Raw genomic sequence first — 12401 nt, forward strand, 5'->3', positions numbered from 1 at the left:
CTGGTTAGAACATATGTTGCTTAATACAAAAAAGATAGTTCAGAGAGCAACTTTCAACAACTCTGGATGGGACTAATAAAGTTGAATTATCACAGATGTGCGTTAATTCAGTGGTCAAGGTAAGGGGCATACAAAATATAGTCTTAACTGATGGTTTTTGAAAGATTTTTCAATACCATGATTTGGCAGTCTTATCCTAGCACCTCATGGACTTGAATGCAACTGAGATGTCATGTTCAGCACCTAATGTAATGCTGTCCCCTGAGAAACCTATACAATAAAAGTAATGTGAAAACGGTTGCAAGGCGTCTTGCATTTTATACCGAATTGGGTGAGATATCATGGCACACAGGGTTTCTCTCCTTCCTGAAGAATTTTCTTCCCCAGAACTGCAAGCTACTCAATGGAGTTACAACGAAAATCTACTAAAAAAAAAGAAATACGGTGTCTTGTTATCTCTCATAGAGACCAATAATTCTGAATGGTTTTAGACAGCAACGTGCCCTTGTTTGTCCTCAAACGAATGGATACGTTTTTATTCCCAAAGCTGACAGACAATTAACCTGATGCAACATCCTCCATTTTCAAAAGAGGAAATATGGACATATTTTATATTATAATCATACAATATTTATACATCTGTTCATTTTCTCCATCACTATATTACTGCTTTGAGTGTTGTGTTTACCAAACATCCTCCTGTAGAGCTTAGTCAGTGACAAGATGCTGAACATTTCAAAGCAGATAGTTTTAAGTAGGAGGTGTGCTTTATCAGAAAAAAATGCAATATGTTGATGGATATCCTATAATTTATTTCTTTAAAACTTTAAGGCTATGATCTATTACACTTCCATTGTTCCTTTTGAATATTGCATTGATAAAAATATTATTCAAAAATCTAGTATACAACACAAGACATTGTAGGCACTGCTCAAGTATTTTCAGAAATCCACCATGTGCAAATTTAAATTTTCTAATGAGATTTTGGTAAATTTTGTTTTCTCCCACATTAAACATAATCTAGATATTTCAATTGATAAATTCTAATTTGGAATTGTTATTGCTGAGATCCAAGTCCCGTCTAAAAGTTCTATGAAGATATAAGTTAATGTTAGATAGCAGCTGTTAGTTATTATGTTCCATGTGTAAAATACTACTTTTTTCTTTAACCAGAACTTACCAGGGTTTATCAAGTGTACCAAATATGGAATATTTTTATGCAGTTTATCCATTTAGGCACTTAATACTGTACCCAAACTTGTTTTAATTGCTAATAAAACACAACTCCTTTTATTTCATATTATATATATATATATGTAATACATATATATATATATGTATATAAAACAGACATTTAAGATAGGTACCACTTGTGAAAAAAGGCATCTAAAGTAAGCTTCAACACCACTAACAATTTTATTCTTCAGGATGTTACACTGTTCTAGTAGCTCATTTGGATGAAAATGTCCATCAGAAGCGTGCAGCTTTGAAAGTGGCTTGGAATCTCTCTTCCAAGGATGCAAACAACTATTGATCCTTGATGAAGCAGGCACGAAATGCAGATTTCTTTGTGAAGCCAGCTCTGTCAGTGCCCCAAACTTCTTTTTTTCCAAAAAAAATAGAGGAAGACACCTACCAAAATCATGTTTTTTTGATTTTTCAGCAGCAATTATCATCATTGGTCTCCACTCAAAACCTTACAGTTTACCCCAGCCTTGCATGCATATACTGTTGTTAAGGATTAAATGTCAAAGTTCATTCACATTATTTGTCCTCTGTGTCGATGCCATTCTCTCATACTGTTTCCTCAGTTTGCAGCAACAATGGATTAATATATTCAAATCCTTCGAACTCCGACTGGTCTATTCTTTTTATTACATCTCTGAAAATGGAACAGACAAATACACATACACAATTATCTCTTGTTTGCAACCATTTTGGTGTTTTGTAAGACACACAATTCTACCTCTGAATGGTCATCAGTGCAGCCATACAGATGGGATCTGCACTTGTGCAGAGATACTACAGAAGTCTCTAGAACTTCTGTAGCAGGGGGAACTGGTGCTTATCCTTCCTAGAAAAGGACACACCATAAAACTGTATAGTTGGAAAGGCCCCCGAGGGTCATCTAATCCAACCCCCTCCAATGCATAAAGCAATAGGATAAACACCACCCCACTCAGTTTCTTTAACCTAGGGGTGGCTCATCCTTTGCCCTCCAGATACAGTACTGTTGGACTAAAACTCCCACCATCCCCGACTATTGGCCATACTGTCATTCAGCTGAGTCAGTCAGTTCAATTTACTGTGTTTAGCGAGCAGCCATGACTACACACACAAAAATATTAATAACAAGGATACGGCTAATAATAGTGGTTTACATTTCCACTCTCTACCACTTATATTTTGATGAGGAGCATAACCAGGTTTAGTAGCTATTCAGTCCACACAAAATCAGATCTGATAAAATCTAAATGCATAATATACATTTCTTATAAAGCATGCTTAACAACATTAGAACATACTCATCATCTGGAGTTAGCTGCACAGGTTCGCTGGTGAACTGGGTATCAAAGTTATCCAGACCATAATCGTCTGTGATCTGAGGCTGAAATGGAGGGGTTGCCTGCTTCTTTTCCAGCTGAAATGGGGGGTAAAGAGACACAACCTTAAGAACCCTTTGGGTTTGTTCTTTTTCATAATGCACATCTCTGGTCCTCTTCATCGTGGGGAAGCTAGGAAAACAGGCCAGGTTTGCTGCAGGCCTATATAGAAACTATGTCCTGGGAAAAACACCTGCTGGATATGGTGAAGCCTGTTTCCTCTGTTCTAAATTGGTTCCCATTACAAGCCATCTCTCACCCAAATGCTGCTTCTGCTGTATTTGCAGTGTACCTGATGAAGTGGACTCAAGCCAATGAAAGCTTATACCATAATAAATTTGTGCTACCCACCTGGAATTAATTTTTGCTAAGATATTCCAACAGCTAGCATTACGTTTGGTATCCTAGAGCCTAGAGTCCATCTGTTGATATCAAGTTAAGTTTAACTATTCCAGTAGCTGTCAGAACATTATAAACAGCTCCTTCTAAAGTTTGCAATACATTTTTGTCTGCACCCTGCCTTGTGTCTTGTAGATTTTTGTTTGTTCTTGTGGATTTTTGACAGAGTGCTTGCTAAGTGTGATAGTGGCTTGCATCAATACTTTAAACTAAGAACCACCACAACGGGTTACATATGAAATTGAACTTTACCAGATCCCAGTCTATGCTGCGAAAGAATGTGTGAGACTTGATATCAGAAAATCCAGTTTGTGGTTGGCAGCCAAGCCTCTCTTTGGGATCCTAGAGGCAAGAACAAAATTAATTTTGTCCATGTTATAAACAACAGCTAAGTACAAGAAGCACAAAAATGTAGGGCCAAACTACAACTGATGTGAAATATAATTAGTATTAAAAAAATCACAACTAGCAACCACTAGAGCAGGTGAAGAAAACATTTGGCCCTCCAGATGTTGCTGAACTACAACTCCTATTATCTCTGGCCATTGGTCATGCCTGCAGGGGCTGATGGGAGTTGTAGTTCATTAACATCTGGAGGGCCACAGGTTCCCTACATCTGCACTAGAGGGCCCACTCAGCATTGGGGCCATAGTGAGAGGAGTTTATTCCCCCAACACAGACAGGCTGCAGTTCTTATGAAATCCACCCTTCCAAAGCTGTTATTTGTATTGGGAGAGAAGCTCTTATAGGCACCATTTAAGATTAAGATATTTTTGATCTTATTTTATCACCTATTTTCAAAGAAAACTGCCAGAATTACCTAGAAAAGCAGGCTTTGGGTCACACCCCATATCCAACTGCTTACTGAATTGCATACTTACTGATAAGGGCTTATAAGACCTGCTCAGTAATTTTAGACATTATATTTTACAACTCTCGTTTTATTTAGGATTCTACTTTGTGAAATTTGGAGAAAATCATATCCATTCACACAATGTCCATAATTGTGACACTAAAAACAGCTTCCTGTTAAAGAACAACAGCATTTAAAATGTTCAAAACAATTATAATTATGAAAGGGAAAGACACACTGGTCACTTACCATGAATGAACCTTCTAGGTTGGCGTAGGGATACAGCTATGTGATGGGTTGCGTTCTATGATTTGTTTAAGGCAAGGGCATGTGACTAGCTGAACTGTTGGATGGAGATAGATCAACTTCCAGTTATGTCCATAGCCAAGCTACAAAAGGTCAGACTCTGAGAGAGAGCGCAGGCTGAACAGTAAAACCCCCAAATTACAATGGAGAACATGACTGGCCACCAGTGGGAGGGAAGCTTCAAGTCTTTTCGAGTGTAAAAAACAGACAAAACTAAAGAGTTAAAAGAGTGATGTAAGAAGAGAAGAGACAGCCATCTGAATAAAAATCTGGGCATCAGAAGTCATTTGCCTGACTTGGACTGGCTGATGTTGCTGGTCTTGAAGCAAGAAAATGGCTTGTGCCTTGAGAACTGGATTCTGGTCCAGATCAGTTTGTTGGATCTGTAATCCCTGGAGCGATAGGAAAGTCTTTGAGGATGAGAGGAGGAAAAAGGCTTTTAAAATTAACAAAAGGTCTATTAGTTCTTCCTATGCAAAAAAAAAAAAAAGGTTTGCCTTGAAGTGGAAACAAAGGCCAGCTTATTCTTCTAGTCTTCGCACTGGCAGAAAAAGAATGGCCAATGAACAGCACCATGTCAAGAGTGGCATCAGTAATAAATCTGTGAGATTCAGACAACTTTGATAAAGCTCTGTGGCTCCGTTCATTCATGGATAGCTGTACTCAGAAGGTAGTGCTAGGATAATTCTGTTTGTTGCCTTGGCCATTGGCCTCCAAGGTCCCTCAGGGTTCTGTTCTGTTCCCCATGCTATTTAATATTTACATGAAGACACTTGCCCAGAGTGTTGGGGTTTGGTGTCACCAGGTCTCTGCGGTGGCCAGGAGTGCATTTGCACAGTTAAAGCTAGTGCACCAGCTGCGCCCTTTCCTTGAGGTGTCTGATTTGGCCACAGTCTGATTTGGACGCGGATGGCGCGGTGGGTTAAACCACTGAGCCTAGGGCTTGCCGATCAGAAGGTTGGCGGTTTGAATCCCTGCAACGGGGTGAGCTCCCATTGCTCGATCCCAGCTTCTGCTAACCTAGCAGTTCGAAAGCACGTCAAAGTGCAAGTAGATAAATAGGTACCGCTACAGCGGGAAGGTAAACAGCGTTTCTGTGTGCTGCTCTGGTTCGCCAGAAGCGGCTTTGTCATGCTGGTCACATGACCTGGAAGCTGTACGCCGGCTCCGTCGGCAAATAACGCAAGATGAGTGCCGCAACCCCAGAGTCGGTCACGACTGGGCCTAATGGTCAGGGGTCCCTTTACCTTTTTACATGCCATTTGTATTACTGTAACACACTCTACATGGGGCTGCCTTTCAAAAGTGGCTCAGAAACTCCCAGTGAGAAAGAAGAAAAGGCCAGTACAAGGAATGCTGCTGCTTCTTTTTATGGAGCTGAACAAACAGGGGAAAGGGGTTGAAGAAAAGGAAGCAGTGAAATACAGGAAAAGATGGAAGATGAAGTTCACAGTAACCTGAGGAGAAAGCTGAAAGGGAGGGAGAGGATGACAACATCTGCTTCAGGCAAAGGCAAGGGCTGAACTGAAGGAGAAGACTAAGGAAAAGAGAGAACTCCAACAGTTCAACTTGCCTTAAGCAAATTATTGAACACAACTCATCACGTGGATATATTCCATGCCAACCAGAGAAGAATGGCTGTTCCGGGGCTAATAGAGGAAGCAGAGAAATCAGTCAAATAAGTGGTTTTGAGCAAACAAGAACAGAACAAAAGATCAGGTGTGCAGAATTTACCTTATTTAAAAATCCTTTCAGGACATGGGATGCCTTCACAGAAAGGAATCTTGGAATTCGGATTGGTTTTTCAAGGATAACTGTTAAAAGGATATTTTTAAATTAAAAAAAGAGAGACGTACCATAATTCTTGCTAAACAGTCCAGGAATGAGCAGATTATTCAGCACTGAGAGGAAAGCTTGCCTCTAACAGGAAAGCAGAAATTGGAGTGGAGCAAATAGAAGATTACAGTAAGTGGGCATGGTTTTGAAAGTTTGTGATTCTGTTTTGTGAAATTTAGAGACAAAGTATATTTGTTAACAAAGACAAAGTATATTTGTTGGCCCAGGGTGCAGCAGCTGTGAAAAAGGTGAATTCCATGTCAAGGATCATTAGGGATTGAAAATAAAACTGCCAGTTTCATAATGCTGTTATACAAAACATGGTACAACTACACCTGTGTACAGTTCTAGTTGGCACACCTCAGAAATGATATTGTAAAGATTGAAAAGGTTCAGGAAAGGACAACTAAAACAATTAAGAGGCTGAAACAACTTCCCCATGAAGGTATGTTGCAACATTTGGAGCTTTCTGGTTTTCTAAAAAAAAAGTAAGCGTGGGCATGATCAAGGTGTATAACTTCATGCATGGTATGAAAAAAGCGGATTAAAATAAGCTCTTCTCCATCTTCTCTACATGTACCAGAGGATTATGGATGAGACAGAATATTGTTTCACCTCTTGTAGGGCTTTCTAGAAGGCAAGAAATGGCACAAGTCCTTTGCCTCATCAACCTTTCAGTTTGTGGAGGTGTGGGGATTTGGGGATTTGTGGAGGTGTGGGATGGGGATTTGCAAGTAGTCATTACCATTTCACAAGTTCTCTGTATGACAGAAGCCTGGATTGTTTAAGTTTCAGCAAAGACTTTGCAAATGTGGCACCATTTATGCGTTCTGCAAATCCAGACAGACAGTTCCCCTCCTTTACCAGAGAACTTGGGGAAGGGGTGTCCTCTATTGGTGAGGGGATTTGGGGAGCACTTTAAGAGAAGATCAAGTTCTAAACAGATGTTCCATAGAAATGGACAACAGTAGATAAACCCCTCTAATTAGTAAGTACGCAGAATTATTAAATTGTCCTGACTGGCAAATCCCACTAGCTCATTCAGGCCACTTATAAAACTGAAAATGCTATTTCATTATATTGTCCCAGAATGCCCAAGAACAGGCTTCCTCAACCTCGGCCCTCCAGATGTTTTGAGACTACAATTCTCATCATCCCTGACCACTGGTCTGCTAGCTATGGATCATGGGAATTGTAGGTCAAAAACATCTGAAGGCCCAAGGTTGAGGAAGCCTCCCAAGAAGCAACCATGGTTCAGGTAGTTGGTGATGTACAAGATCCTGGAGAGCTACTGACTTTCAGCATGTGATATAAATCCTAGAAATACACACATACAAAATTAAACAGCAATACCTTGGAAGAGGTAATCTTCAGTGTTCATATCTGGATTGTCTGTAATAATATCAAAGGGAGATCTTCCTGCCATCATTTCAAACATTAGGACACCAAGTGCCCACCAATCCACACTGAACCCTGTAAAAATATTTGAGATGCATACGTTCAAGCAGCACATACATTCAAGCATCATTTCATATCCTTATTTGTCTTTTGTGTGATTTACAAATCACTGAGCACTTTGTGCCCTCTGTGAATATAAAGCCAAACGAAAACAGCAAGAGAGCTAATATTGCCTTTGTTATTTATACTTACATTCTGCCCTTCACCAAATATATGTGTTGTATCCAAAGTTAGTCCTACTCAGAGCACTGAAATTAATGGATTTCAGTTAGTCATGTACATTACCTTCTATGGGTTTACCCTGAGTATGATTAAAATTGGATACAGCGCTACATTAATATATTGTATTAAAATCATAAAATAAACTCACAAAACTAACAAAGAGCAAAAGTTACAGCAGCGCAGAACAGCAATGCAGCAGCAGGGAAAACATCACTTGGCATGCATTGCTGTTCTGTGCTGCTGTAAATTTTGCTCTTTGTTAGCTTAGTGCTTTTATCACAAAACAGTTGTGTCTTTATCAATAATTGAAAAGTGTACAACGATGGAGCAAAATCATTCCACACCAGAGGGCCACCACAGAGCGAGCCTCTTATGCGCCATCACATCTTGAATCACAGAAGGTGCTGGCAAACTTTTTTTTTTAAAAAAAAAACTCCATTTGAGATTTGCTACCTGGTCTCCAGGTACAGAGTACTGAGTCGGTCTTACAATTCTTCTGCACAATGCACTTTTTAAAAAGAACTCAACGTTTTCCTTCACACAAAAAAGTAAGTAACATACAAATCCTGCTATTACCCTGGCATCTAGTTATTAGGGGAAAGACTTACACGTAAATAAGCAGCACATCAATAGCTTCTTGAAATTAGAACTTTAATGACTTGCAGCAATTAAACCATTATACACATTCTACGTAACAACTCACCATACTCTTCTCCTCGTAGAATCTCTGGTGCAATGTAATTTGGTGTTCCACAGAAAGTGCTTGTAGTGTCACCAGGGCCCAAACCTTCCTGCAGAAATAAAATACAACAGTTTATGTACAAAAGAAACATGACCTTCCGAAATTTCCTTTTAGTCAGGAGCAGGAGATGCCACACTCCCAGGACTCCTCCACAAAACCTGAAATATTCAGCATTTCACACATTATATATTTTACATGGCTGTTTATTTGTACCTATTTTAAAACCTTATATATGGATATTTTATGATTTTTTTTATGATGGCCTATACTTGTAACACCTAATAAAGGTTTGGCAAAGTAAGTAAAAGCATTTCACACATACCACTTAATGCAACTGAAGCTGTTGAATTTATTTATATAGCATTGTTATTTAAGCACTAGCCTGGTAGCAATAGGTGAGTGCACAGAATTCCATGCAGGTGAATGGCAGTTCCATACAGCCATCACAACTAGTAGCCATTGGTAGACATCTCCTCTAATCCCTTTTAAAGTCTTCTAAACTAGAAGTTTGTATTTTCCACTAGCGCATTATGCACTACGTGATGTACTACTATTTTCTATCTATCCATAATCTTCTACTAATCAGTGTCAATAGATGATCCTGAGTTCTAGTATTATGTGTGTGAGAAACTTCTCCATTTTATCTACACCATGCACAGTTCTTGTTTACCTTCAGTTTTTTTGGCTAATTTTTCTTTTGCCTTCCATTCTCATGCTAAGAGATGGGAGAACATCTACACAGTGGCTTCCTGATGCGCTATGGAGGCACCCTAAATAGAGCAAATTGAGGGAAGGTGTGTTGCTTGATAGAGGTACAGCAGGAAATAATAAGGAGTACCTCATGCTTCTAAGGGGCTGTGGGAAAGGCTGGGACTGGCCTATGTATGCACCCTTCCCAGAAGTGGAACTGCACTGCGGCTAGAAGGAAGTACAAAGACACAGGAAAAGTCTTTTACAAAGACCAGTAACGTGCCTGATAGTTACCGGTACTTCAATGGGGGGGAAAGTGTGAGAACATTTCTCAAATTACTCCCAGTATAATCAATTCTGCTTTAAAAAAAACACACTATGAAAAAAGCCCAAAGGCTTGAAGAGTAAACTTACCTTGCACATACCGTAGTCTGTTAACTTGATATGACCCTCTGCATCCAGGAGAACATTGTCTAATTTTAAATCTCTGTATATTATGCCCCTCTCATGTAGGAAGTTGAGAGCAATACAGATTTCAGCAGCATAGAACCTTAAATGAAAGAGTGACTTTTAAGAGCAGTGTTAATAAAATGCATTTTTTTAAAAAATACACTCCCCAGTCTGAATGTGAGTAGCATCTACACTAATCTTGTTTTGATTTAGAAGCTCACATGCTAAGTGTTTAAAGCAGTACCTCACTTTAAATCAAACCCCCAAAAGGATGCCATGCTCTTTTGATAACTCTTGTATCAGTGGTGGCTGTCACCCATTGAGAATTGTTGGGTGGTAGGCAGTGAGCCCGAGCCGCAGGTGAAGCCAGAGCCAGTGACATGTTGGCATCTGTCTGTCTCAGGAGACAATGGAGGAGTACCCCTTTGGGGGTGGAGTCAAACCACTGGAGTTACAGTGCCTGCTGTAGCTACAGAGACCAATACAGGAGAGAGATGTTTTGTTGCAGCTGGGGCAGATGAAGGCGTCTGGTTGTGCTGATAAAGGTGTACCCTGCCCAAACTAATTCTAATTTTGTCCCCATCCTCCTTCAGCCTGCTGAGCTCTTCCAGGGCAAAAGGCAAGCAGGCTGGGGCTGACTGAGGGCAGAATAAGCTTGGTGGGGCAGTGGCTCATTTGTCCTAATGGATCAGCCTCCACAGCAAAATTGGTTCCATATGTGCTTGTGGCACCAATCTTGCCACATTTAGAAAGAATAAAGGGCAAGATAACAAACAGGAAACAAGAGAGCATAAGAAATCTCACAGAAGTTCAGCAGAAAAGAACTCCAGGTAGTAGGAGCCAAGGGATTGCACCCAGACTCTAGAGTTGGGATATCAACGTTTTGCTTGCTACGTAAAACACTTTAAGGCAACCCATACATTGCTGAAGGCATTAACAACTTCAGTGGAACTAAGCTGATTTAAAAAAGTTGTTGGCACCTGCAAAAAGAGAACAATGCATTTTTAGCTGCCACTTAAAATACCTTGCATGTTCTTCGGGGAGTTTTCTTTGCCGTTGCATATGAAACATGAGGTCGCCCCCATTCACGTACTCTATAACAAGAAACAACCTGAAAGTATAACATGCAAGTTCTGATTATCTGGCTTGAGGAAATTGCCCACACAAGCCAATCAGCATTAAGCAGTCATGTAACATCCTAATTACAGAAGACAATTAGCGGTTCACCAACCCTCTTATTTCACTTTTGTGGAACACACTCCAACAGTATGTTGTTAGTCTATTTAGTGTCTTACTATTGAAAAACATTGTCTCCTGTTTAAGACATATTATGGCATAAAAAGCAACATATATAGGAATACATTCATTTTATTTTGGGCCACATCAAGACTTCAGCTTGCAATGTTGATGGCATATGGAATAGGTGTCCCTTACATTACGGTATTTATGATCAATAAATCTAGACCTGGGGACAGGATACCATTTTTAAGTCCAGAAAGTATGGAAGATAGGAAAACTGAGAAAGGCAGGTAGGATGGTTTGATCTTGATGAGAGAGCATATCCTTCTGGGCTTTCATTATTGTGCCAAGACTTTGGAGTTTAAGAATCTTTCCACTGATTTTGCTATTTTACTTTGGTTGTTTTGAAAGCTTTTATTGGTATTTCTGCATTGTCAGAAATATATATCTGTTAGCCACCTTGATATGCCTTTAGGAGGAAGGGCAGGATATACATTTACAGAAGTAAATAAACAAACGAATGAATGATGGCCTGGCCTCTCCTCTCAGAAGGGTGGGCTGTACTTGTTCTCGTGTAAAATCTCATTGCCATCTTTTGTAATCAGTGTACAAGTAGAAATGGGACAAATCCCAAACCAATCCACTCCAAAATGCTTCATTTTCATGGACACATTCACACACTGCCTTCAGAACGTGACATTCAGACTTTCACATCTGGAGAGGCAGGTGGTCGACTTTCTTTTATTTTAAGTTGGGTATGGTGTCCTCAATTGGGTTTTTTTTTGGGGGGGGAGGTGTTATTGAAATTTAAGCCACAGGACATTACAATTATTTTATCCTGCTCAATAAATTTTTAGAGCACTGAAAGTCAGAATTCAGTGCTCAGACAACCAGATCCCCCTCTCAGCCTTGCTGAAGGAAAGCAGAGCAATACATTTGGGACCAGCTTGGCTGCAGGAGTTGTCGAAAGGAGACATATAAGGCACCATCCAACCGTCTTAGGGACTCCAGATTTGTGTAGGCCAAAAAAATAGTGAGATCCATCTGTAATACTGTGAACACGGCCAGCTGTGAATTATATTTTTGTTATGCCCTGTACATCCAATATGAGCACAATCTCTGTCTAGACAGCCACACAGAACTTCCACATATTCTCAAGACAATACCCTATCAAGTACTTCTACAACCATGGCAACCGATGAAAGCTTTTAAAATATTGCTGTAAATATGCTATGCGGTTAAGCAAAATGGCCCTTTACCTTTCAGCTTTAGTATCATTTGATCACTGAAGGTGATTTATTAGGGGTCTACGATAGCTGGGATCTGTATCAAACCTGGGCAGGGAGGGACAGGAACTGAAACAGCTTTGCGGTTTAATTATGGCCAAAGAAATGAGGCTACATTTTGCAGCTAGCTGGCAATAAGCACATCCTTGCAGTTCTCTTTTAACAGCCAGCTTCAAGCAGGTGAGTTCTTGGGTGGCTGATCTTTGAAGACTAGCCTTTTTGGTTGCCTGCCTTCTCTCCTCTGCTCACATTGTTTATTTGTAAACGAAAACGGGCATCACAAAGAACACCATCAATACACTATGATCACAAGGAAA

At 39.9% G+C, this 12401-nt stretch overlaps 1 protein-coding gene across 2 annotated transcripts in view; it reads right to left on the minus strand.

The window, feature by feature from the left end:
* Window positions 1-1280: 1280 nt before the first annotated feature.
* The window catches only part of PRKCZ (protein kinase C zeta), a 93628-nt gene continuing 82507 nt past the window's right edge, over window positions 1281-12401 (minus strand). For both annotated transcript variants that reach the window (XM_035116949.2, XM_035116948.2), the window contains exons 12-19: window positions 10584-10670; window positions 9524-9659; window positions 8381-8468; window positions 7351-7470; window positions 5896-5975; window positions 3255-3344; window positions 2526-2641; window positions 1281-1882 (exon numbers count right to left, since the gene is read on the minus strand). In XM_035116949.2, the coding sequence (XP_034972840.1) occupies window positions 1795-1882; window positions 2526-2641; window positions 3255-3344; window positions 5896-5975; window positions 7351-7470; window positions 8381-8468; window positions 9524-9659; window positions 10584-10670 (805 nt within the window). In that variant the 3' untranslated portion in view covers window positions 1281-1794. The remainder of the gene's footprint in view (window positions 1883-2525; window positions 2642-3254; window positions 3345-5895; window positions 5976-7350; window positions 7471-8380; window positions 8469-9523; window positions 9660-10583; window positions 10671-12401) is intronic.

This window comes from Zootoca vivipara, chromosome 6 (assembly GCF_963506605.1).
Source record: "Zootoca vivipara chromosome 6, rZooViv1.1, whole genome shotgun sequence".
NCBI lineage: Eukaryota > Metazoa > Chordata > Lepidosauria > Squamata > Lacertidae > Zootoca > Zootoca vivipara.